The sequence below is a fragment of the Platalea leucorodia genome (genome assembly GCF_965183815.1).
Source record: "Platalea leucorodia genome assembly, chromosome: Z".
NCBI classification, from domain to species: domain Eukaryota; kingdom Metazoa; phylum Chordata; class Aves; order Pelecaniformes; family Threskiornithidae; genus Platalea; species Platalea leucorodia.
Window position 1 is genome coordinate 94314765 of NC_138858.1, and position 26885 is coordinate 94341649.

The 26885-nt window shown below is 60.7% G+C and overlaps 1 protein-coding gene and 1 long non-coding RNA gene across 2 annotated transcripts in view; both read right to left on the reverse strand.

Moving 5' to 3' along the window:
* Positions 1–1080: 1080 nt before the first annotated feature.
* The window catches only part of LOC309603125 (nudC domain-containing protein 3-like), a 32314-nt gene continuing 6509 nt past the window's right edge, over positions 1081–26885 (reverse strand). Inside the window, exons 3-6 of the mRNA XM_082337575.1 lie at positions 14686–14818; positions 9879–10022; positions 2904–3092; positions 1081–2323 (exon numbers count right to left, since the gene is read on the reverse strand). Of these exons, the coding sequence (XP_082193701.1) occupies positions 2213–2323; positions 2904–3092; positions 9879–10022; positions 14686–14818 (577 nt within the window). The 3' untranslated portion in view covers positions 1081–2212. The remainder of the gene's footprint in view (positions 2324–2903; positions 3093–9878; positions 10023–14685; positions 14819–26885) is intronic.
* On the reverse strand, positions 11121–13888 carry LOC309603126. The gene is made up of 3 exons (XR_014230783.1): positions 13283–13888; positions 12663–12774; positions 11121–12208 (listed from the first exon to the last, which is right to left on the reverse strand). It is a non-coding gene; the product is annotated as an uncharacterized lncRNA (long non-coding RNA).

Sequence of the window (26885 nt, forward strand, 5' to 3'; positions counted from 1 at the left end):
CCCGACTCCCCGCCCTGAGCACCCACAGCTGCCCCCCAAAAGGCCCCACATCCAGACCCCCTCCCCGGGATCCCCCCCCAATATCCCCGTACCCAGACCCCCACATCCCCCCCTGGAGGACCCCAAATCCCCCCCCCCCCCCGATCCGACATCACCCCCCAAAAGACCCCAAAATCCAGGCACCCCCCTCGAGGACCCCACACCCACCCCCTCCACCATCCCCCTGCACCCCCCAACACCGAGCCCCCCCCAGTGTCACCCCAAACAACCCCTCCAGGCTCCAACCCCCCTCAGCAAAACACCCGGCAGGGGTCTGGGGGGGCAAAAATCTCCCTCCCCCAAGGGCACCTTGAAGCCCCCCAATGCCAGAGGCTTGCTAGGGGGGCAGGTTTTTTGGGGGGGTGGAGCACTAGAGGCCACCCTGGAGGCCACCAGCAGCCCCAGGGCCTGGCCAGGGTGCGGGGACACCGGGGTCCTTCCCCCCCGCCCCGCCGTGGGCACACGTCAGCGGTGGGGCCGGGGGCGAGCGGGTGGGTGGGCGGCATGGGGCGCGGGCAGGCGGGTGCCCACCCCGGGGCGCGGGGCGAACGCGGGTGGGCGGCTGGCGGCTGGCGCTGCCGTTGCCATGGGGACCGTGGGCGGCCGTGGGGGACTGCGCCGAGCCCGGTTATATTTGTGCATCGCCACGGAGAAATTTCGGCGCCCGGCGCGGGGGGGGATTAGGGGGGGAACGGGGACAGGGAGGTGGGGAGCAATGGGGCAAGACCCCGAGGTTGGCACCCCCAAAGCCACCAGGCACCCCACGCCCACCCCACCAAATCCCCCCCCGGGGATCCCATATTCACCCACAAAGGACCCCAAAATCCAGCCCCCCCCCACCCACCAGGGATCCCATATTGATGCCCCAAAGGACCCTAAAATCCAGCCCCCACCACCACATGGGAGGGACCCCGTCCCCATGGGGGGACATGAGGGCCACCTGCAGACGCCCTTGGGTGTCCCCGTCCCCAGCCTTTAGGCGGGGCAGTGCTGGGGGGGCCGGGGCACAGGCGTCCCCCCCGGCGGTGGCACCGAATCACTCGCAGGCCCCGCGCTCGAGAAACGCGTTTATTGCAAACCAAGGGGAAGGGGGGCAGCGGGGGGGCAGGGTGACAGCCAGGGACCCCCAGCCCACGCACTCCAGGGTGGGCGCCCGTGGGAAGCCACCAGAGCCAGGCTGGGCCTGGCGGGGGCCAGGGCTCACCATGTGCCCCCTGCCAGATCCCAAAGTGCCGTGCCAGGGAAGCCCAGACGTTTCTGGGGCTACTGCCCACCAGTAGGGGGGTCTGGTGGCCATGAGGGCCAGGCCTGTAGCCCCCTGGCAGGGACTCATGGGCGCAGCCTGGCCCCCTCCCCACAATGGTGTTGTGGGTGGCAGCCCCGCTGCTCCCCACTGACCCCCAAGGAAGGGGGAAGCAAACCCCGGGGCCTCTGCCCACCGCCGAGGGGCTGCGCGCGCTCCGGTGTGCCCCGGGCCCCCTCCAGCAACGGGCTGAAGGGGGGAGAAGCCGGGAGAAACCCCCCCGCGGTGCTGGACGGGGCCCTCGGCCGGGCAGAGGCAGCGCAGTACCCATGGGAGACCCCGGAGCAGGGCCCGGCAAGGGGAGTTGGGGGTGCCAGGCAGGCAGGGCAGCAGGCAGGGCGCAGGCAGGGCGCAGGCAGGGGCAGGCTCTCTCCCCGTGTGCCCCCCGCCATCCCCGCTGCCCCTACCCGGAGCTGCGGAGAGCACAGCTCTGCCTGTGAGGGGCAAAGCTGCCCTGCGCCAGGGCGGGGAGGGAGCTGCACCCCCAGAAGCCCAAAAAGAAGCATCCTCAGCCACCAGAAATAATAATTATGTCACCCAACCAGCTCTGTCTATTCCTGAAAAACAACAGAGCCGTCGCCAGCGTGAGGCGAGGAGAGGAGAAGGGTCCCAGCCGCTCGGGTTGCCTTGGTGACGGGACGTAAATCTGCATTCGCCAGGTTTCCCCGCACGTACATCAAACCGCCGAGCCCAATGCCGATGCCGGTGCCAGGGCCGGTGCAGGGTGGCAAAGGCAGTGCAAGGCTGCCGGCAGCGTATATCATTGGTGAGCGGGTTACCGGTGCCAGTGTTGGGTGCAAGGGTGCCGGGTGGGCGTTTGGGTGGGTTTCTCCTCTCCCCGCTTCATTTCTCGGCCATTTTTGGCTGCCGTCAAAACTGCACGGCGCCGGGGGAGATGTTGAACATGGAGGGGTCGAACTTCTGCCCACGGAAAGGGGAGCCCTCGGTGTCCCAGCCCTTCTTCAGCATCTCGTGCACCTTCTGCAAAGAGGCCACAGGGCCACAGGGCTCCCTCAGGATGGGGATGACCCCACACCTTCGCCCGTACTCCCCACCATCCCCACCGAGGGTACGGGCTCATCCCGCAGGCGCCAAGGGCTGTGTGGCCACCCGATGCATGAAAGGGCGTTTGGGGCTCAGCAGCAGCACCCCTCTGCCCTGGGTGACAGCAGCACCCGAGCGATGGGCAGCGAAAGGCGGCTCCTTGGTGGGGCTGAACCAGACCCGCGTGGGTTCATCCCGGAGCAGAGGCAGCGGGGAGACGGCAGGGCTGGCTCTGGAGGAGGCACAGGCATGCGGGGCCCATCGCCGGTGCAGGGGGGTCTGGGCTCACGGGCGTTTGCCAAGGTGCCGGGAAGGGGAAGACGGGAGCGTGCAAATGACAGGGACTAGCAGAACCTCACACCCCCGAAACGGAGATGTGGGGGGACGCTGTGTGAGGAGGAGCTCTGAGACGGAGCGGGCCCCACGCCACACCCTTTATACCGGAGATGGGACCCACGGAGGAGCCGGAGGGCGTGTGGCAGGGCAGGGCTGGGCTGGCGGCGCGGAGGGCACTTACCAGCTCGTGGCTCTGGGGCTTGCCCTGCAGCTTCTGGTGGTAGTCGAAGGTGAGGCGGTCCAGCACGGCGTGCTCCTCCTCGTCCACCGTGGCCATGGAGCGCTCCTTGTTGATCTTGTCGATGTCGATCTGCTCCTCGCCCTCCAGGATGGCGTTCCACCAGTACTCGTCCCCTTTGTTCAGGTTGATCTGGGGACAAAGTGCGGCTCAGCAGAGAGCGGGGAGGGGAGCCCCCGTCCCACCCCTGGGATGCGTTACCCCCCGCCCGCCCCACACCTCCGTGGCAGCAATGCGCTGAGCTCGGCCGTGCCCATGCATCGCTCTGCAGCGTGGCTGGGGCTTGCCCATGAGTGGAGGTCCCGCTTGCCACCGATCGAGTCCCAGGTCCTCCCCCACGGCTGGCAGAGGGGGAGAAAGGCTCATCCTTCCCTCCCTTGGCACTCCGAGGGCTTTGCACCATCCCACCCCGGTCCCAGCTCAAGCCTCTGGGCTGGATGGCACGGCCAAAATCTCATCCCACGCCGTGGCTCCAGGCTGGGACAGGCGTACTCTGCGGGGGCCTGCCCACGGGTAACGCCAGCCCGGGACCACGTGGCCAATGCGGCAGCAGCAACGGGGCCTGGAGAAGCGGGCCAGCTTGTCCACAACCACCCAGGAGCCGAGAGCCCGGGGACCTGTCAGATGAAGAGGCCTTGTCCAGCAGAGCGTGGGGCCAGGGGCTCCCAGCATCGCAGGGCTGCGATTTCGCGTTTCGCTAACCCAGAAGAAGCCCTCGCCTCGGCTCCCCCAGGGCTTGCTCCGCAGGCAGCAGCGTGGGTGGCGAAGGAGGTGAAAATGTCACCCGCCGCTCCATGTCACCCCTGCTCGCCGCCAGCACCTGCCTCCCGTGGCGCCGTGGCTCGTCGGCCAGCCCAAGAGGGATGGCCTGAGGAGAGGGGACATCCCCTCGCCTCCAGCAGACACCCTCCCTGGCAAAACCCGCTGGCCGTAGCCGCGAGCCTGCCCAACGCACCAGCGCAGGCAGCGCCTTGCATGGAGCCAGACGGCCGGAGGGGCTGTGCCGGGTGCCAGCGAGCGCTGGCGTGACTGTGGGGCATCCCGCGCCGGGAAGCCCGACGCGCTGCTTTTTTTGCCAGGAGGGGTGGGCTGCTTTTTCCTGTATTATTTTAGCAATAATCCCAGCAGCAAGGAAGATTTACGGTGTTCGTCGGCCTCTCTGCAAAATCATCAATAAAGGCAGACAATACGATTTACTCAAACCTCCCTGGAAGCTCAACAGCTCTGGAGGGGAAAACACGGGCAGCCATTAAAGTTACGGAGCTGGGTGTCTCTGTGGTGCAAAGAAAAGGATCCAATTAATACGGGAGGGGGTGGCTGGGGCTTAATCCTTCTGGGAGAGCAGAGCCGGTAAAATATTCCAGCTTGGGGAAGGCGTTAGTTTTTCCAGCTAGACAGGCGTGCTTGTTCTCCTCTTAATTGCACAGTTCCACTTTCGAGGGAAGGAAGAGCTGCTGAGGGTTTCCTCGTGGGCTTCCCAACCCTGGGTGGGCAGGCAGGGGAACGGCAAGCTTCCCGGGAACGTTGTCCCCTCGTTGGGCAAGACGAGCCATGGGTCAGCAGGCCTGGCCAGCCCAAGCCTACGGCAGGAGCACTCTCCAGGCTTGCTGCTGCTCCTCCGGGTTTGAAACAAGAGGAATGCCCCCACAGTGCTGCCGGTGAAGCATGAGCTTCCCCGGTGACGGCTTCGGTGCGAGCCGTGCTCTCGCGGCATCGCTGCTGACCGTGCACAGCAAGGCCGCACTTGGTACGTCCCCACCAGAGCCAGGCTGGCAGCAGAGGGATGAACGGACGCCGGAGGACTTCATGGCTTGTCAGGCGTCACCCCGCCTCCATCCCAGAGCACCAGGCGAAGGAAAACCCATCCCCTCTCCCTTCCCTACCAAACCCCCTTCCTCCCCTGGCATGCCACCACTGTCCCCCACCACCAGCAGACCGCAGGGAAGCCCCACGGAGCCACGGACCAGGTGGGAAACACCCATGAGACCCGAATCCCCCTCATCCGCAGACCACCCCCGGCAAAAGACTGTGGAGCTGCCGCCGTGAGTGCCAGCCCAGGGATCCTTTCCTCCTCCCCGCCCCATGCACGGCCCCGGCTTTATTTACCGCATACTGTTTCCCACCCTGCTGGGAAGACAGAATTATTCATTTCCTCGCCAGCTTTTCTGCGGCGCGCATCGCTACAGCGCTGAGTGCTTTGCAAACAATAATTAATTAACCTCTGCAGCCCGCCTTGTGCGCACGGGGGAATTTGCTCATCCCCCTTTATTCCAGGGGGCTCCAAGGCAGGAGCCCCACTTTCCGATGTGAGCCTCCAAGCCATCGGCCAGGGCAAAGCTCGCTCTATCACCTTGAGTTTGGGTTTTGTGGTTCGAAGTGGTGCTAGAGCACTCACCGCGGACAGGTCCAACGTCCAGGAGGGGAAGCGTGGGCTCAGGATGATTTCTCAGACACATTTCTGCCGACAGTCTCCGTTGATTCAGCCCAGCGCTGAGCTGGACACGTAGGCTACGAGAGCTTGTGGTGATGGAGACATGGGTGGGAGCCTCACCGAGTGCTTGGGTGTGAGAAGGTTGAGGTAAGGGAGGGCCAAGAGACCGTGGCAGATCCCTGGGCTCAGCCCAGGCAGGGTGACGCCCTACGAGTGCCAGCCCTCGCCCACCCACAGAGGAAGGCTCCGGCACTCAACCGACAGCACCGCGCGAGGCTGCACGCTCCCCCGGGGAGCGCTCCGGCAACCCCGGGGGGCTCCAGGAGGCAGCAGGGCTTTTTTCCCAAGGACAAATCTCGACCCGATGATGTTTCTCACTTCAAGACAAGGCAAAAGCTTTGCCCGCGCTTGAAACTGCTGCTACAAGTTTCCCAGCCGACAGCTCAGGCCGACCCTCTGAGGTCCTAGAAACGCTGGTGGCCACTTGCCAGAGGAAGGATCGGGTCCCGGCAGCATGCCCGGGCTCTCGGTCAGACTTTGTCTCTGCTTTTTAGGCTGGCGCGTCCCAGAGGGCCTCCTGGGCTGTAGAGAGATCCTTCACCCACAGCGAAAGGGGTAAAAGCCCAGCTGAGTCTTTTGGGGTGCACAGGGAGGCAGGAACAGCCTCTGCAACGGCGGCCTGAGGAGAGGGAGGCTTGCAGGGGGGACGCCCCTGCTGCTGCATCCGAAGCCAGCAGCGTCCTCGTGCTGCAGCGCCCATGTTCCCAAAGCCGGTGGCCGAGACGCAAGCTGTCAGCCAGGAGGGGAAGGGGCTGATCCCTTTTGCCCTCAGCAAAGCACAGGGGCTGGATCGCAAGGAGGATCACTGCAGGTGGAGACGGGCACGTGGGAGGGACGGGACACTCGGCAGGCACGTCTGCAGCCAGGAGGGATCCTCCAGCAGCACGCGAAGAGGGTGACAGGCGTCATCGGCATGGACACGGTGTCATGTCACATCTCCACGCCCTGCCGGGAAGGTCACAGCCTGTTGTGGCCGGTGCTGGGCTTCATCATAGCACGAGGTTTCTTCCCCGATCCTAAATACCTTGTCAGAGCTGGAGAGATGCCACCAAGGGATATAAGTAGGTCTTGGAAAAACAACCTCTCACCACCTGCTTTCCTTCTGGAACAGCAGCAGCCGTCGCCCCAAACGGCAGCGGGAGATGTTTAGGGGGTATGGAGGAGGAAGCAGGCGATGTTTCCAGCAGTGTGTGCAGGGCAGGGCGGAGGGAGAGCACCGCAGATTGTTATTAACTTGGCCTCGTGGCTCACGAGATGACAAGCCGAAGACTGTAATAGCTGTTCAAGGCAGGACTTGGTGACAAAAGCCCAAGCATGGATAACAAATGCTGGAGAGGATGAGAAAAAGAGAGGGAACAGGGGGAAAAAATCCTCAACAAGGAAAATAATCCCAAAATGTGTTGTGCACAACACCCAGCGGAGACTTCTAAAAACAGCTCGTGCGAAGCTATTTTAATCTCACTTTTGACAAGCGAGCGGGTGTGACAGAGAAGGGAGAACACAGGGATTATACCTGGGACCGGGGCTTCGGTGTGGCGCCACAGGCAGGGGCAGGAGCCCGGGACAGGACCCCGAGCGGGAGGAGGTGTGGGCAGGGCCCCCGCCACGCGCCACAGGCATCGGCAGAGCACTCCGCTTCGAAATGACGCCCGCTGGGTTTCTGCCACGGCCATGCTGTCGCACAAACCGGGACAAGATGGGAAAGACGCTGGTGCTCAGCCCAGGCTCCGGCAGGGAGAACCTCGCGGAGCAGGAGGGGAAAGGCAGAGCCGAGCGGTCTCTGAGCACCGGGAAGAGGGGAGCGCTGGGGCTGCTGGAGAGTGGGCAGACATGCGGCGAAGAGGATAAATTGATAAGAACAGCAGACAGGATGGGGAAAGCAGCGCCGGCGGGGGTTATAAGGCAAATTAACCTTCTTACAGTAAGAGCTGGGGGGAGAAGGGAGGCCGGCTAATGAGGGCCCGGGAACAGCTGTCCCAGAAGGGAGCTGAGCAGGGGGCAGGGGAAGCCAAGGCGATGGAAGGCGGCTGTAACAGCAGCCTGGAGAGCACAGGGATCTTGATGATGCTTGATGTGTCCTGCAAGAGCGCACGGGACTCAACGGCCTCTCTGCATGGAACTGGGACTCTCCCAGATGGACAATATCAAGCAGGAGAAATTTCCCCTCCTCGGCGCACGGATCCAAGCTCTGCCCGCAGGGATTGCCTCACTCACAGAGCACGAGGACACAAGCATACACAGGTTTTTCTCCAGACAGAGCCGCTGAGGCGCCCCAAGCCGTAACCGAGGCAGTCAGGAGCTCCTCGGACGACTCCGGCGCTGGCACCGGGTGAGTTCAGTTTCAGCTGCATCCCCACGCTGCCGGGGAATGCCGTCCCCTGGGTCCCAGGGAGGGAAGCCAGGTGGCACCTTGCAACACCTTGCAGGACAAAGACGTTCCCGACCGCTGCATTCGGAGTTCACAGGGAGCACACAACAAGTGGATGCACAAACTTGGGTACAGAGAAGGCCCATACGCCCCGTCAGCCCTCCAACCAAACCCCAACGGCTCCCACCCAGTCCCCTCCCAGGCGCCAAACGAAGCAGTTCACTAACACACGCTGGGTGTCTCCTGATGAATGAATCGGGAGGAGTCGCAAACCACTTTTGGCTACTCTGCGCACGGGAAAAGGAGATGCTCTCGGGCGAGAATTACTCACTCTGCTCCAGTTACCTTACAATTCTTCAAGAGAAATTTCATCCCACCATCAATATGTTGGCAGCCAGCTGGAGATCCTCACAACCCCGTGCTCGTGCTAATTTGAGGCAAGACCCAGCTCTAGGGTTGGAGGTAATGGGACCGCTCCCCGTGCTGCCTGCGGCCGCTCCAGAAGGCCCCGAGTCTCGCTCCACCCGCGCGCTGTTCCCATCCTCCTCCGGCGCCCGGTATTTAACAAACATTGCCTCCCTTGCTGATCCTGGGAACACCCACCAGGGACTCCCATCCGCACCGCAGAGCAGCCACCCGTCGGACCAACTCCTCTTGAATGGGTTTATTCCTTCCCAAGATTGCTTCTCTTCCCAGATCAGCTAATTTTTAAGAAGCTTAAGACCATTTAAAAAATGCAGGTTAATGATGTCACCACCTCCTTTTTCACATCCTTTCAACGGCCTAACAGAGTCAGAGCAGCTCCTCTCTCTGGCAGGGACCTCACTCTTTTGGCACCAGGTCCGTCACCCTGGGGTACGTCCATACGGATCTGCAGTGGCCAGGCGGTGCCCGCGCAGCCTCCCCACGCACCACCCTCAGCACTTCTGCCTCCGGCAGCACATTCCCACTCCATTTACCGCTGCGGGGGCTTGGCTTTGGGTGCCGGTGCGCTGCCACCCTCGTGACACAGGGTGGAAGGCTTGAAGCCCGCTCCCTCCCTTGCAGGGACAGTGCTGCCTGCCCAGGGTCAGGATCCGCCTCACCTGCCTGACCCAGGCAGCCAGCATCCCCTCCTGGGGCTGACGACAGCCTCGAGAGCTCCTGAAGCACATCTGGGAAAGCCTCCGGGTGGAAAAGGAGAGGGTGAAGATGGCCACAGGTGGCAAAACCCCGCTCCCAGCACAATCCTGGCCCCAAAACTTGCACAGCAGTTTGGCAACTGTTTGACACTCGAGGCCCCAGGCTGACAGGCAGCAATGCAACCCCCAGGACAGCTTCAGCTGTGGGCACAGCCCTGGCACAGCAGAACTCACACCCTCAGCCTGGCCATCTGGAGCACACCAGAAACCAGCCACGAGGCTGGGAACCCACCGGAATGCACTGCTGGGCGGCAACAGCCCTCAAACCACCTCGACAGGGAAGATTTGTGACGCTGGGGTGGCAGGCACGCAGCAAGCCACGGTGCGTGCTGAGGGCAAATGGAGAAGTAGCCACAGTGACTACTTCAAACAGGATAAGTAAGAAACCCGAGGCAGGACAGAAATGAACGGCAGGGAACAGGCATCCGACGGGATGCTGGGGTAGGACCAGGGCCAGGAGAGCCAGAGGGCAAAGCCGGCAAGGACGGGTGCGCAGCACCGGCACCGCGATGCAGTGCCACAGCCTCTCCACTGGCAAACCCTGCGTGCCAGGATCAGGGGAGAGCGACCACCTCTAGGTCACAGACATACTCCCCCCACCGCAGGCTGGGGCTTCGGGACCCTCCGCGCCCGACCCGATGGCTGTGCTGCTCTGCCAGCACCCCGCCACGCTGCTGCCGCTCACCCGCAGGGGCAGCTCAGGAGCTGGAGGCAGGGCACGGCACACAGGCAAGGGCAAAGCGAGACAGATGTTAGGTGGGGAGAGCCAGACACATCCAGATCTGGCTCAAACTTCCAACTGCCCCAGTTTTCCCGGTCGAGCCCAGCGGAGCTGCAAGCCAGCATGCAGAGACACGGCTGGCATGGACCACCCTTACCAAAACGCACTTCCCCGGCTCCAGGCTCCAGAGGGAACTCTCTGTGTTGATCTTGTGCGTGAGTTTCCCTTCCATGAGGACACGCTGGCTGCTCCCCTCCAGCACCGCTACGCGAATTGCACCGCTGCTGATATCCACAGACACCTGGAAACACAGAGAGAGAGAAAATAATCAGGAAGGTTCCTGCTCGCCCTCTTGCTGTGCTAGTTGGGGTGCGGGGTCAAGTGCACTCGCTGGGGATGAGAGAGAGAGAAGAGCTTTCAGACCTGCATGTAGCAGGAGGGTGGGAATCCCGCTGTCATTTCAGAGCAAATAGCAACAGCTCGGAGGAGAAAGAAACCTCTCCAGGGAAGGAAAGGCAGCAGGGCCCAGCAGACAGAGCCCTAGAAGGATTCGAGGCAGCTGGTTCTGCCACTGCAACTGCCCCGTGCCTCAGTTTCCCCACAGAGAAAACCAGCAATGCTACAGGCCTCCTCCATACAGTGCTCAAAGGCTGGATGCCCACTTGCTGCGACCAAGCCGTTCGGAGCACAGCAGGTGCCCGGCCGTCACCGTGATGAGCTGGGCATGGCTGTGTGTCTTCCTGGGGGCTGAGCGCTTCCCTACCGAGCGGGAGCAATTTGGGGATTTCTACACCAGGAAGGGCCGCAGCGGCTCATCCCCCCTTCTGCTGCACCACACCGAAAGCATGCTCCTTGGCTCTGTTTCTGCCGCCAGAGCCAGCGCTGGGCTCAGCCCAGCCCTCCCGTCGGGCGTGCGAGGAGGGGCCGCGTGCGGGAGGGACGCTGCGGCACGGCTCCCCTTCTCCCCGCCGCGGGGGCGCGGGGACGAGGCAGCTCTGTCCCCAGGAACGGGGCCAGCTCCCGCCCGCAGCAGCCATATGGGGAACCCTGCTCCGACCTGCTGCGGAGGTGACATGGCTCTCCCCTGGGGAGACAGAGGCAGACTGCGACTTTGCTGCGCGGCACGCAGTACCCTCGGTCTCCGGAGAGACCATATGCTCTCTCCTTTCCCCTTCGGCCCCGAGCTGCCGCCAGCAGAGAGCCTGGGCTGGGCCAGGCCAGGGGACTAAGGGAGGACCTGTCCGGGAAGGGGCAGGTTTGTGGCCCCCGGCACTGCTCCGTCTCTGGCCCGAGAGGAGGAGACTGCAGTGAGATTTGCCTGCATTCTCTCCCAGAGTTCCCCCAGATCTTCCTCCCGCTCTGCAGATCTCATTTGAAATGTTATTACATTATCCATTACCTAGGAGATTTCCAGCGGCTCACTAGCTCCACGCAGGCAAGAGACAGGCAAAGCTGCTCCAGCCGGGGAGGGCACCACGGCTGCACCTGATTGATGCCACCCAGATAAAGCCCCCAAACCAGCTGCGTGCGACGGGGAGCTGCCAGGGCTTCGACAGGAGCAGAGGAGGCCCAGCACACACGGTGCAGGGCGACACGGGGACTGAGCTCCAACGCTGACAGCTGGGAGCAGGACCGCAGTCGCAGGGGATCGGGGAAGGGATGCGAGCTCCAGCTCTGCCAGACAGGAGAGGACGCTTGGCTTTCCCCCGGCACGTGGCTGTGGACAGCCTCTCCGAAAGCAGCTCCTCCTGGACGGGAAACGTCTCCAGAGAGGCTGCAGCACAGAGCAGCTTCCTCCAGGCCAGGGCTGAGGCCCCACCGCAGGGATGAGGTGTGGGGACGAGGCTCTGCTCCCCGCCACCACCGACTGCTCTGCTCCCAGGGCGCAGGGACGGGGCTGCTGACGCTGCGCTCTCGGCACAGGACGGGGCCTGCCCAGAAAGGGTCAAGGGGAAAAAAGCAAGGTGACCCGCAAGTCGCCTTCTCGGGGGGGCTTCTTTGGGTGTGAGGGCCAGGGAGGCTGGAGATACGGAAGGCACAGACGCAGCATTGTGGCTGTGGGATCCATGGGGACAGGAGAAATCAAATGTGAGAGGGGTTTTATTCCGAGGTGGCTGCACAAGACAGCTGGTGGGGCTGAGGGACGTCCTCAAGGTGGCTCTGGGACCAGCAAGGCGTTAGGAGAGGGAGTGGAAAAACCCAAATGGAAGAAGAGATCCAAAGCGGGCAGCCTTCATCCAGCCACTTCGCCGCGCAAGCGGCCAGCACAAGAAGCGATCACAACACCCGCTTCTACCTGCAGCCAGCAAAAAGGCCCCTCTTGGCACGCCAGCCCACCGGAGCGGTGACAGGGGACAGGAGCAAAGCACGCGCCGCCGGAGAGGCCTTGTGCAGAGAGGAATGTCCGAGAGGACTCACGTGCGTACGTGGTGGTGCCCGGTGAACGCAGGGTTTGGCGCACGTGGGCAGCGGCTCCTTCTCGGGTGCCTTGGTGGAAAAATTGCCTCCGCTTGGCATCCCCGCTCCACTGGGAGGGTGGCCGGGCTCTCCGAGGGGCTGCCCTTCCTCCCTCCGCCACCTGAACCGTCCTGCCGCACTGGGCTCGGGGCACGCACCGCCGGCAAAACCAGGCTTTGCCAGAACCAGGCACGGACAGCCTGCACCTGACCCCAGGCAGCGGCTGGGGGGAGGCCAAGGGCGATCCCATGGGAAACACGCTGTCCCACAGCCATGAGCAGGGCCACCCCGGAGGCTCCAAGGCTGCTCGTCCGCCACCATGCGCTCCCCACGAGCACCTCTGCCCCCCAAAATGCCTGGCTTTCCTGGCACTCGCGAGGAAACCCAGATCTCAGCTCTCTGCCGTGGCTTTCCACCACAGTAATTTCTGTGCACACTAAAACGCCCACACCCGCCCACGCAAATCAAACAAGCAAACACAAACCTATGAAGGAATCTAGCTCGTCTCCTCCGAGCCAGGCAAAAAGAGAGGCTTGTTGTCATTATCTCTATTTAAGTGCTCGGGAAGCGCTCGGATCCATGGGCCCCTGTTGTGCCTGTAAGTAGATCAGAGAGGTGGAGAGCACAGGGGAAGATGCTCCCACCTACCCCATTGCCCATTCCTGCTCCGTGGACACTTTTTTGGAGCTCCACACAAGGAAACCTTAAACTCGCCTGAGCGAAAATGTGCCATAGCAACAGCCTGAATCCAAAAAAGTGTCATAAGGAAGATTTTGAGCAGCATTAGAGTTGGGCGCACTCTGAGCCCAGGGACCAAACGGAGGAGATTTTTAATCTCGCCTTGGCAGGCAGAAGCCAAAAACCTGATAATTTTTTAAAAAGATGAAGCTGTGTGGTGAATGTAGGGGAATGCTGCTCTTTTGCAGGAACCCATCAACAACGCATCCGAAGTCCATCGAGCTTTAAAATGGCTCTGAACAATCCTGCTCAGGCCCGTGACCCAGCCTATCTGCTTCCACTCCCCCGAGGCTGGAAGAGATTTAAAGAATCACTTTAAAATGAAAAGTCGGCTGCCAAGAGGAGCCCCAAGAGGGATGTACGAACCAAATACCAGGAGATGCCTCGTAAGGATAAGGAAAGTCCGATGTCTGAACAATCAATCGCCCGGAGAGGGCAGCGCAGGCAGAAACCGGGGCCAGGGCAGGCAGAGCTGTGCCACAGGCAACGGCGTGGCAGGGAACTGCCCTGATTATCACCCCCACTGACACGCAGGGGCTCTTCCGCAGGGATGGCACAGCCTCGAGTCAAGAAAAGGTCCCGTCCCAGCTCCTCCGAGCACCTGCAAGGCCCCCACGCCTCTGGGTGGCAAAGGACGGGGCAGACAAAGCCTGATGCGTTGTTTTTTGGCAAGGACACAATTCTCCTGGCACAAAGGGCCCTTCCCTGGGCAGGGAGAGGCATCGTGATCGCAATATGATGCAGAGGGATGGAACATCCGTCTGGATGCCCCCGAATCCTTCCAAGAAACAGCCTGGGTTTGTTTTAGAGACCCACTGGGAGAGATGCATCTCCTGGTCCCCCTGCTGTCCCCGTGGCAGCCGTTTGCTCCCTCACCCCTCCGGTCCGGGTTGCTGCTGCCAATTACACTCTTTTGGCATGATCAGGAGCTGTGTAGGCTGGAGCCGGTGAACAAACCCAAGCGTGCTCATTTCAGCCGCCCTGGAAGCAGAGAAGAACGGGAGGTGGGGGAGCGCGGACTTCCCAAATGGAAAAATACAGAATCAGCCATGGGGAGGGCAGCACTCGGGAGACAGGACAGTTCAAACCTCTGGGTCCAACTAACGCCAGCCGTGGGCACGCTCCTCTCAAGACCCTCGCCGGGAGGGAAGAGAAGTGGTGAAGGAAAAACAAGGTGATCGCTCGTGGCCACGAGCAGAGAAGGAAAGTTCCTGCCTGAGCCATGGACGGAGGTGAGACCTCCCTGCCCACGCAGGCAGCCAGGGAGAGGGTCCGGCCGCTCAGCCTTCCCTTCCGCCAGAGCAGGTCAAGTCTCACCCGGGCGGTGCCTGCTCCGGTTCCCAAGTGCCACTCCAGTGCCCAAGAGGAGCCATTCCAGCAGCTCCTGCTTGCAAGCGAGAGGCAGGAGACACTCCGAGACAGAGGGAGCAACTGGGGAAGGAGCGTCCATCCTCAGCCAGGCTCAGAAACCCACATGCAAGTTTGCAGTCAGTGGAAGAGGAGAGAAAAAGCACAGAAATTGCCACGCGGTGCCAGGGAACCCCACTGCGGCTGGAGCAACAGGACCCTGCAGTCACGACGGGAATGCGGCCAGGCTGGGACCGTCGGTCCCCACCAGCCACACACCCACCACCAGCGAAAAAGGCACAACCGCATCCTGCTCCTTGAGTACGAAGCACAAGGAACCTTCCCGCTCCAAACACAGCTTCTCAGGAAAGCTGGGCACCCCACGGGAAAGGCTGAAAGGCACACCATGAACACCACTTTACCTGTTTGCCTTTTACGATGTGCTTGGGCACAGGCACTTTAATCTCCAGGTCGCTGTAGTCTTGGGACCAGGCATAATTCTCTCGCACAGCTCCGTTGTAGCTGTCGGGGTTTGTCTGGAACTGCTCCTGTCTCCTGTGGGGGGAAGAAAGAGGCAACATGCTAAGCGTCGGACAGATCAGAGCCTGGAGAGAGCAGGAAACCTGAGAGCAGGGTACAAGAAGCAGAAAGGGAAGGCAGAGCCTCTGCTGGGCCTTCCTGCGAGCATCCCTAACGCTTCAGGCTGATGCCCAGTCTCTCCTGCGCTGCTGGCCCTATCTAGGAAGGGAGAAGGTTCAGGTCGGCAGCCCCAACACAAAGACACCCCAGCCACCCTGCCCGCTGCAGGAGACTCGCGCGCCCCTCTCCCCAGTGTGCCGCAACGGAACAGGCTGCAAACAGGACAACTGCAACCTCGGCTCACCATGAAAAACCAGAGCTGGTTCTTCTCCTCCCAATTTTAGCGTGTTTGGGAAAACCATCAGCTGTTGTAACCCAGGCAGCTGCTGACACAGAGGTGATGGAGCCGTGGAGCGGGATGCCTGAAGAGCCAGCCCGGTGTGGCACTGGAAGGGGGCAAGTGGATCACGAGCAACACTTTGAGCAAAACACAGCCACTTCCAGCTGCAGAAATCTCAGGAGAAGGATGAGGAGGCGGTTGTGAGGGCAGGATGGGATTTATCAGATCACTATGCAATAATCAATACCATGTTTCTAGCCAAGAAAGATCTCCATCACACCCATGTCCTTTCAAACTGCTGGCGGGCTGAGGATCTATTCCACCGAAACCTCCCGGAGAGGGCTTTCAAATAAAATAAAATCTTTTCTAAAGATAGCTGCGGTGCTAACAAAAGGCAGAGTTATTTTAAAATGTTTTGATACGCACCTAGTCCTCAATCTGGAGCTGTATAAACATGGGGCTTCAGCGACTTACGTAAGGGGGGGCCAGTAACGAGCAGCCCTGGGGGGCAGCCGGCCCCGGGGACCGCGTCTCCCTGCGCCCCGCTGTCTTCCCGACACCCCCACACCCAGGGGCCCTCGCCAGCACCGGGCGGGGGCGGCTTCCAGCAGCACGGCACCCTGAGGATTATGTAAGATCCATCGATTTTAATTAAATTAGGCTCTAAGACGGTTGGAGGGTGTTGTCGAAGGGGCTGGGTGTACAGACACACACCTTTTTTTTTTTTTTCCTTGATGGTTTCGCAGGGTTTTACCTGCCCTGTTACACCCACCCGCGCCCCGCGGTGGATTTCATCCAGCTCTCTGGGCAGCGCAGGCAGCGCGGGCAGCACCGGGGACTGGCAGCGGCCGCAGGCTCCCAGCCTCAGGCCGGCGATTTCGGGGTCACCGCATCACTTTTTTCGGGCATCTTGGCCTTGCCTGGCGGTCACCCATTGGGTGCCCATTGCCATGGAAACGGGGTTGGCATGGCAGCGCCGAACCGGCGCTGGCGCGGGTTGGCTCCAGCTGTCGGTTTCCCAACCGCCCCCGGATTGTAGGAGTCGAACAGGCTGGAGGGCGAGAGGGGGAATGGTGCAGGCGACCGGGGTCTGCGGGGCCCCGCTCTCACCCCACGGGGAAGTAAAGGCGTTGAAAGGAGGTGGCACATCCCCAAGCATCGTCTTGCGTGTCCCCAGGTCCTCACCTAGAGCCAGCGCAGCGGCGGCACCTGGCCCCGCTCTCGGGGCATGATCGTCCCAGAGACCACCCTGCACAAGCCCCCCCAGAGGGGAGGGACGTTTCTCTCCCGGGTGAGGATCCGTGTGCTGCCAGGGGCAGCTCGGCCGGTTAAGTGCCCTCGCAGGACGCGTCCCCGTGTGGCGGGGTCTGCCCGGGCACGGCGCAGCACTGCGAGGCTCCCGCCCTCCGCCCCGACTCCCTCGGGCTGGAGCGTGTACGTGGCTGCGCAGTGAACCAGAGCACAAACCTGACTGGGGTTTAAAACCAGCTGAGTTTTTTCCTCCTAAGAGAGTCTTTCCTTCTAATCAGCACAGACCTGAGCTGCGAGGCAGAACTCACCAGGCTCCTTCCAAACCTGCCAGCAAGACACCAGAGGCAAGGCACATCGGCTGGGAGTCACCATCCCAAGCATCGACAGCTCCCTGAGAGTGAGCAAAGAACCAGACAAGAACCAGCAAATGGCTATTTACTTCCAGGCTGTTTCCCCCCGCAGGCCTTTCCCAGGAAAAGCTCGAAGGCTAAAGGGGGAGGCAGCGAGCCCGTGCTCGGGCCAAGGCTTGTTAGAGCAGATGCAGAGCATCAAAGGTGGGAGAAAACCCATCAGCGCAAAGGCAAGCGTGCGTAAGACGCCAGCTGCAAATGCCTCACGGCCACAGCACGGATAAATACAATGCCGGCGCAGCCGCTTGCTGCCACAAAGCCACCGGGTCCCTCCTTGTTGTGTCTCTTCCTCGGGAGGAAAGTGCTGGGGCTGAGCAGACCCTGGCCAGGCACATCCTGGATGTTTTAGCCCCCCAAGAGCTCGCCGAGCATGATTTCATTGTCCCAGGAGGACACGAGTGGCTTCACGGCAGCCCCAGGAGATGTCAGTGTTAATTGGGTTACTTCCACAGGGAAACTGAGGCAGGACTTGCTCTGCAATGACTGTCGAACTTCTCTTTGCTTGGCATCGCTACTGAACAAGTGAAAGCAGTCTTCCTCCCAGCCTCGACAGTCCCCCACGGGACGGCTCTGTCCTCGCTCCCGCCGTGCCGTAACTAGAGCAGCGCGCTGGGTGATGGAGGGACGTTTCACGGCCGTCTCTGCCTCCACGTGCAGCTTGCTGGGACGAGCTCTGTCCACGCTGCCTCATCCTCACCGCCCTCCCGGCCTGGCCAGGCGACATATGCCCCAGCCAAACCATCCCCGTGCTCAGCCAGCTTCATCGGGGAGAATTTTCCCTTGTGCCTAAACCTCCTTCCAGCCGTGGCTGCTTGTCCCATGGGCGTGGGGATCAGCGCCGGCGCTTCTCTGCTCCTCTCCTCCCTAACAGCCAGCCCGAACCTCTCCAGCCCTTCCTGCAAGTCACCACCACCGATCTCTGCTCCTGACGTTCAAAATCCTCAGATGTGAAACTAATGGGGTGGCTTTGTGCCCCAAAACTGGATCACAGGGGGAACTCACGAAGGCCTCGGCAAATTCCCCTGCAAGTTTAACTGCCTACTCTTAAGCAAATAAGGATCCAGGGTGACGAAGGCAGGCCTCAGCCTCGTTAGGCGCCTCTGACAAACGGCTGACAGCTCTACCATCTCCTGGAGCAACTCTTCCTTTCCTGGAGGTTTTCCAGGCAGATCCTTGCCTGGTCCAACTGTGCTTAGCACACGCCACCCTTCACGCCGGCGGCACTCAAGAAATTGGACCCAGCTCCCTGGTTGGGAGGCAGCTTCCCTTGCCATCCGAAGATGGCCCCAGCTCACAGCGAGCCATGCCACCACACCGGAGGTGGCTCTCCCAGCCAAACCTGTCCCTCGCATCGCTTCAACAGCACCACCGTGCAGCGGGCGAGAGAATTTCCTGCACGAACACCATCACCAGGAGATATCCCCATCCTCAGATCCACCAGGCGAAGACCAAAGCCAGATCCAGAGCGCGGCGTGGGTTGGATGGCGATCCTCCCAGCAGCCTGGTGATAGCACAGCAGCTCCCGGTGCGATGGTCAGCTCACCAGGATACCGAACCGCCTGCTGGGGCAGGGCAGGTGGTGGCAGGGCTGAGGAGAGGGAGGGTGAAAAAGCATCAGCTTTTAAAACCAAGGGTTTGGCACCGCGTGCACTTGGCTGCCGGGTGGTGGGGATGGTGTGGGTGGGTCTGTGTGTTCTGTCTTGTTCTATTTTTGCTCGCAATGTGTCATTTTGGGGGAGGTGAAACCTTTAACAATGCACCGTCAAGAAGCAGCCGATCTGTTTTCCACTCCTAGGAGCCGCACTGCACGGCTGCGCCGTCACCGGTACCAGAGCCGTTCCCCTCATGCAGATTCAGACCCCCGATGGCAGCGAGAGGGGGACGGGACCTGAGGAGTGGTGGTGGTGTCACCAGGAGGTGCCGCTCGAGCGAGGCTGGCCGAGGCAGAGCTGGCCTCGGCGTCCAGGCTGGACACCCGAGGGTCGAGCCGCACGCTGGGCCCCACATACAGATTTCTGGGCATTTCTTATTCCGGGATTTCCAGCTCCGTGGGTTGGTGATGCACGATGAGCCAAGCGATGCGGAAACGGCGACAGAGCAATCCTCTCCTCTGCGGACACTCGGCTGAACACGTTTCTGTCCTCAGAGCGCAACAGCTCCAGCACCAGCTCTGTCAAAGCAGTGCCGGACACAAACCAAGAGCAGGAACCAAGCGCCGAAGGATTTGGTTTAATATTTTATACGAGGAGAAGTAGGGCAGCTCACCGAGTTCCTCTTTACTGAGGATTTTTGGTGCAAGAACGCAGAAGTTGAGGAATAGATACAGCAGCACGGGAGCAGCTGTCCATCAGCCCGATGCGGCAGGCTGAGGGGGTGCGGGGGGGGCAAGCATCATGGGAAGGAGTTAATATGGGCCTAACCCCAATGGACTTTTTTTTTTCCTCCATAAAAAGAAGAAAAGAACAAAATCCCAAGGATTTTCAGAACTACTAAAGGAAACCGATCCTCTCAGCCTGGAGCATCTCAGCTTTCTGATGCAGGATCCCTGCCCTCTCGGGAAGCAGGCTGATGGAAGTCCGGGATACCTGGGTTTTGCAGAGTCAGGCTTGCTCGACGGCTCAGCATCCACTGCTGCCGGCACCGGTGACCTGCCTCAGCCAGCGCTGGTTCTTTGGCTGAGCAGACCACTGAGCTCAGGGTGGGGGTCTGCCTCACCAGCACTGCCGAGGGCCGGTACAGCAGGTACCCTCCAGCCACTTGGCATTCACAGAAAGCCTCCTCCGGGGCCAGCACTGCTGTTTGCTCTTAGTCAAGGTGAATTATTTAGGCAGCTTTAAGGAAAACGTGTCAAGCCAGTTAAGCGATGCAGATGTGGAGGCGGGTGGAGAAAAGAAACAACCTCAGCAGCTGAAGCTGGGCAAGCGGGACTGGCCGAGGCCAAGGCCGAAGAGGAAGATGTGGGGAGAAAGCCGGGCTGGTGCTGCGAGATGACCAACCCTGCGTACACAGAAATGGAGACCTAGACCCGCTCCCTTCTGCAAAGCTGCTCCTGAAGGAGGTTTTATAATAGCCCTACCCTACCTGCGCTCTCCCATCAACATCCCATCAGGTCCCACAAGCACATCCCCACCGCGAAAGCAAGCCTCTCCCCTCTGCGAGACCTTCCTCCGTTTAGAGTGGGGGAAACAGAGGGGAATGGTGTTGTACGGAGTCACCCTGCCAGCAAACAGCAGAGAAAAAACACCCCAGCTTTGTATTTTAACCACTGTCAGAGGCCCCGTGCGATGCATGAAACCTTCTTCAAGCTCGAGAGGTTGCCAAGAATGGAAAGATCTCATTAACTAATAATGAAGTTCCGAGCAAGTAGGAAAAGAGAAAATCAGGCACAACGCGTCCGCATGCCTAACCCAAATAAGCATGCAGCGAGTGGGGCCTTCCAGGGAGATGCACCACACGCCGTCAATCCAGCCAGCATTTATTGCAATGATCAGACGTTTGGATCAAGGCTGTTGCTCTGTGACAGCAGCCTAGAGCGAGCGGCGTCCATCAGCATAATTAATCCTGTGTCCCCAGCATCACCATGACTCAAGGAGGGACCGGCAAATTCAGGAAGAGAAGCTGCTGCCGACACACAAGCGCCTCGGGCAGGCTGCCGTGCTGCCAGACACCCAGCACCGCAGCGGGGCTGTAGCCGAGGGCTTCTCCCCTCTGACTCGGCTGGAAACGCCTGCCCTGGGCTGGGTTTCTCCGAGCCAGACGCTTCCGCCGCAGCTGCCAGTGCCAGAGCTGGCAGGACCCGAGGCGAGGTGGAAGAAGGGCCCTACCTCCTGCACACCGCGACCCCGCCATCTCTGCCTCGCCCAAGGCGGCAGCGTGCAGATCTTCCTGTAGCTCACAGCCGGCATTGCTTGGCTCAAAGCATCTTGCTGGGCTTCCCAGCAAGCGGGGAGGACGACGTAGAGGACGACAAGAGGAGCATTCACAGCCTGTCCCCCCGAAACCGCCACAATGTGCTCAGCTCTGCTGGGAACCAGCACCGTGTCAGCAGCCATCGTCCTCCTGCCCCGGCAATGGTCGCATCACCCACCCAGGCTCCTGCCCCCATCAGACCCCTGGCAGCCTCCAGGCCTTCACACGATCCTAAATCCCCTCTCCCTCCTGGGGAAGCACCCTGGACCACACCTGCACCCAGCCTTCCCAGCGCTAACGGAGCTGCACGCAGCCCACCGGGGTGGAAATCGTCGCAGAAGTGGGGCGAGGGCCCGCCAAGCCGGGCAGGCAGCAGGCAGACGGCCGGGCCCTCTCCGCATTGCTACGCAGGGGCCACGTTCTCCCGACGGCACCAACACGCACACCGGAATACAGATTTCCAGAGCTCCTGGCTCCCAGCCCCCTGCCAGCATGACCAGATGAAAACTCAAAGCCACCTCGAGCCCCAGGAAGGTCTGTGCACCCTGTACAGCCTCTGTCAAGCCCCAGCTCGAGCTGGACTACAGCCACCGTAAAAAAGCCACAGCTTTTAAGATTAATTTGAAGGGGGTCAAACATGCCCTCTGCTCCTTGGGGTCCCAACTGCTGGAGCAGCCGAGCAACAGGTAGAGAAGCCAAAAGCTTAACCTCTTCAGAAAGCTGTGCTTCCAAAGCTGCAGGCATTGCGTGCGTGGAAAATACCAGGTTTGTGCTCCTTCTGCAGGCAAGCTGCGAAGGAGCCTCCCCCCGCCTCCAGATTTAACATCTTTTGGCATCAAAACATCAGGACTGTTGCACTTCGCCTCTATCGGTTTTGCCCGAGAAGCGCTGAGGCAGGAGGAACGTTTACCGTGGGCCCTCGGCACCTTCGCTGAGGTCCTGGAGGCACCCAGTGTTTCATAAAGGCTCCCTTTGTACAGAACACTTCAGTTAATTAGGTCTCCGGCAAAGCGTTAAGCAAGCTGAATACCAAACCCTTCCCTCTTACAGTTCAGTTCACACCCGCAGTCAACAAGCCTCAGGATCCGCTCCGATCCACTCCATCGCTCTCCGGCTGTCAGCGAGCTCCAGCCCCGAGCGCAGCGGTGGCCCGGGGTGGGTCCCGGGGCCCTCCCAACCCTCAGGGTTTCTTCCAGCCCAGGTATGTTTGGGTTGCTGGGGAAGAACACCCCAAATCCAGTTCTGGAAGGTCTCCTTCACCCTTGAGGTGGACAGAAGTTCATTAGTGGCTCCCCAATCACCTGCTACCCCAGCCTCAGGGCTCCCAAGCACACAAAGTGCAGCCTTGGCGGTCCTGCTCTCAAAAAAGACTGAAAAATGGAAGCTAATGCCTTCCCCCTCACCCCCAAAACTCAGGCACGCCCCGGCCAGGCTGTGCAGCCCGGGCTCCAGCCTGTGGTGCCCACCGTCAGCTCTCCAGGAAGGTCTCCTCGCCTTCAGGAAGCCTCAGAGCTTCAACTCATCCCCAGGATGGGACCAACGCCCAAAAAGAGACCGCATCGACACTTTTCCCCTGTATCGCATTGTACCATCGAGCCCGGAGGCTGCTGTGGGGCCAAGGCTCCCCTGTATGAGGTGCCCAAGGTACCACCCACACGAGACGAAGCCTTTACTGCCCGACCCAGCAGCCGAACAGCGAATCCACCCAACCCGCAGCAGCCAGAGCCCCACCAGCCCCACCACACAGGACCAAGGCGCTCTGCCCCAATCCCTGCCAGGTGAGAGGCTTGCTCTTTTCCAAGCTTGCACTCTTCAGGGCAGCTTTTAAGCCTTCCCTTTCGGTTTCCGAGTTATTTACGGAGCCATTCGACGGAGCCAACTTACTGACATTAGGCGAGTTTAAATGCCACCGCCAGCTCGCAGGAGAGCGTCGGAGCGTCGTCACCAGAGGGCTAGATTTCACTACTGCTGGGATATTTAGGTCAAGGGCGGCAGGACACGCTACTGTTTGGAAGAGTCCCCTGGGATCTTTAGTGTTTGCACAGAGCTTATACAACCTTGGGTTTCAGAGGTCTCCTCCGAGAGACCTACGCGCAGCCAAACCAGGCTGGATTCAATTATAGCTCCCCTGGAAAAAAGGGATAAGGCCAAAGAAATCCAACGGGATTGAATTGTGGGAGCACAGGACAAGGTGGCCTCTCAGATCCCCAGACCACCGACGCAACCTGGCCCGATCTCTCCCCGACACCTGACGGCACAACGGGGCCGTGCCAGACCCGCGCGCTCGGAGTAGTTTTCCACATTACGCCGCTTCCTTTGGTGAACAACGCGATCTTAAAACAAGCAAACAGATATTGCTTTTTTAAATAAGAATCAGGCACACGCTGTCCCTCGGCCTCCAGCCCTGGGATTTTCTGCTTGTTAAGAGAAAAATTTATAGGTTTTAATTTAGTTATTTTTGGTCCCGGGACCTAATTTTGGAGCTCAGTACCTTGGTAGGGCAACCAAAGCCCTAAGCGATTCAGTGCCTGACAGGGGAACTGGCACTCTGCTGCTGATCTCAGCAACCCAGCCGGAGGAGTCCGATTCCCCGTGAAAGCGCTGGAAAATTGGGCCCCGACTGATTCCTCATCAGCTGCAAAAGGCTCGTTACAGTCGAGGGCTGCACCAGACAGAGGGCTGGGGGATCTCATCCTCGGCTCAAACGTTTCAGCCCTTTGAAAAGATGCTTCCCGAGAAGCTGAGTTGCCACTGCTATGGGAGATGGCTTACGTATTAAAATAATTCTCCCAGCAGGAAGCCACGGCCTCTCTCCATTGCAAGAAGAAAGACTCCGCTTGGCAGGGAGGACTTAAAGAGAAGATTCCCTGCTTCCCCCAGTATAACCTGGACACATCCCTACTAGTAACCAACCACGACTGCACCGCAGCTCCCGAGACTGAAACAGCCTTTGTGTTACACGACAAGCCAAGGACGTGCTGCCTTTCCTCTCCTGGGCATGTCGGAGAAGGGAGGTCTGGCCAAAACGGGGCTTTTGAGCAGCAAGGCTTGAAGGAAGCTCATGTTCCCAGCCGGCACGGGCTGCAGCTCCCATCTGGAAAGCTGGCTGTCAGCACTGGAAGGGGAGGAAAAGGGACTGAGTGATGCCAGTTGACTGGGGGGGACCATGTGGCTGGAAAAGAGTTTCCTGGCCCCACCAGGACGGCTGAGGAGCAAAGAAACGGGGTAAGAAGTGGAGAATCCTGATGGGTTCACACACACAGAGCACAGGGATGGCCCTCCCTGCCCCAGCAGCGGCAAGGAACAACGGAGGACTGTGTAGGACCGGGAGGAGCACGAGGACACTTAAGTGAGAAACAACCAAGCAAATGAGGACTCTTTGGCCTAAAAAGAGGCTGAAAGGGGGAAACAGACGTGACAGAAAAACCCCACACAGGGTGGGGAAGGGAAATGGGGAACCCCTCGCTGCCTCTCCACCTGCGCAGAGACAAAAGCCGCACGCAGCGGTGCCGCACGGTGGTGGACCTGCTGCAGGACGCTGCCACGGAGACCCCAGGCACATGAGGGCTGAAATTTAGAGACAAAAGGGAAAAAAATAATCCACCAAGACACGAAAGACCAAGCGCTCGCTCTGGCTCAAAGCTGCTGAGCCACAATTTGCCGGCGGCAGGGGGAAAACACGGAGGAAGCATCACCGCTTGCTCGTTCTGTTCTTCTACTCTTCCCCAAGCGTCTGCCGCTGATGGAGACAGGATAGGGGGCCAGATGGAGCTCGGCTGTACCAGGTCAGGCCGTTCTCCGGAGGTCTGCCTGGCTCCTGCTCGTGACAGGCCTCGGCCGCGCCAGGGGAATTCCCCACGCACAGCCCCGGGTGCCTTGCGGCACCTCTGCGCAGCTCATGCGTGCGAAAGGAATCGGAACCAGGACAGGCTCTCCCTTAAATATGGATCAGGATCAGCTCCGTCTTTCTGGGTCAGGCTGGAAGAACAGCATGGACCCTGGGCTCCTGTGGTGAGCTCACCAGGAAAACCCATAGGGACATCAGGGAAGGAAACCAGTTTAACTGGCTTCTGGTCTGGACAGGTCCCCAACAGAGCCTGCTGAACAGGAGCATCCGTGGGCTCCACTCCCTTCCCCTGCCTGTTCTCTTGGAAAAGGCTTGAGAGAAGAAAGCTTGTGATAACGCTGCCTCTGAGTCAAATAAGACTGGCCTCAAAGCCAGCAGCGTGCAGCGATACCTCCTCTCCGCAGCCCTGCTCCTCCGCTGAGGGTGACCAGCAGTGAAATTCCCCTCCCCGGCACCCCGAGGAGAATGAAGCCACGCCAGAAAGCCCATCCTGCAAGCACCTCGCAACGAAAAAAATCCATCTGGGCTTCCGGCACAGCCAAGCCGTTGCTAAGTCAAATTAGATTAACACAGGAGCCTCATGGAAATTTCCCAGAGCGCTGCTGTGTCATCTTGGGGATGCTCCCCAGCGCACCCCACAAAGGGTTAACCCCAGGCTGCACGGACTCTGGGAATGGAAGCGGCCGCTCTCAGGAGAGGAGAGCTGGAGCGTCAGAGAAGTCAGCTCACCAGATTAACACATTTCAGTTCAATTTTGCCCTGCTTCTCACTAGGGACAGCGAGCCGGAAAGTACACAAGTGATTTTTGTAGGTCACTGCCGAGCCCTGCCACCCACTTACCGGGACGGCAGAGCAGCGAGCGGGCGGCCGGCCCCGAGGCAGAGCTCACCTGGACAGGGTGGCCAGGGTGGCCTGGGCTCGGCTGGCCAGCGAGGGCCAGGACGGGGCGCAGGCAACGCTGCTGCCCGTGCGTCCCCTTCCCTGGCGGGGGGACTGTCTTCCCCAGGTCGCACACGGCACAGGACCGGCAGGGTCTCCTTCGAGGCCGGACCAAGGCGGCAGTGGAGCCGCAAACAGCCCCCTTCTCACCACAGTCCCCTCCTACAGCATCTTCTTCCCTCTCCGCGCCCAAGGAGGTGAACGGTTGGGCCACGGAGGCCCCAGGGTTTTGTTCTGCTCTGGCTCAGCAGCGCTGAGTCCCCTGGCAGCAGCCACAAACCTTCCCCAGGGACGAGGTGTTGCATGTCCTCCTTGGCCCGCCTCCGCGTCCCGCTGGTCCCATTTGGAGTGCCGGGCACACCGCACACAGCGAGGCAGCCCGACCCGCGGCATGTGGGTGCCGCGGCTCAACGCCAGCCCGCTCTGACCCGAGCCATGGCCCTGCACAGGCAGGGCAGCGGGAGGACCAGCAGCTCCCCACTGCCCCGGGGAAGGCAGGGGCCAGGCTGGAGTCACCTGGGGGGAAACTGTCGTCTTGGGGGGGAACCCTTCAACACCTGTCCACCCCCAAAGATCTTCTCTGGGAGACCTCACCCGCCTGACAATCAAATGCCCTGCTGCTCTTTCCAACGGGTCGTTCTCCCAAGGCCCAAGATGGTCTCTAACAGAGCACCCCAAACAGCCCAGTCCTGACCATGCCTGGCCGGAGCACCCAGGAGAGACGCAAGGGCTGGATGGAGAAATACATGAAAGTGAGGCATTCACCATCACGCACAGGCTTCCAGAGCTGCCGCTCCGAGCCTCCTGCCACCGCTTGCGCACGGAATAACCCCCAGGATGGGGCTCACGGGATGTGGGGAGAGCATGGCCCCTGGTTCATCCTCAGAGAAAGAAAGGAGCAGAGGGAAGCCAGCAACCAGAGTCGGAAAGCACAAGCTGAGCGCCCAGGCCGGGCTGCGCAGTGCCACACGTGGGCTGCCGGGCTCTATTTTAAATGCTGTGTGGCAAATATATGCAGGATGAGATCCAAGCTGGGGGAAGGGGAGGGTGCTGGGCGGCGGAGGTGTTCAAAATTAGGAGCTGAGCTCAGGCGAGAATGGCTTCTGGGAGCAGATGGGGGAAGAGCCGGAGCCGGGGCCTGTGCGAGATGTGCAGCTGCCACGCCGGCCCCGGCCGCGTGCTCCCGGGATGAACAGCCCCGTGGCAGAGGGTGCGAGGGGGGGCACGCTCCCCTCTGCCCTCCCAGCAAGGTGGGGAGAGCACGAGAGCCATGACGGCCAGGGAAGGATGGCGAGGAGGCCCAGGGCAGCTGCAAGCCAGGCTAAGAAGCCAGCTTCTTCAGCAGCA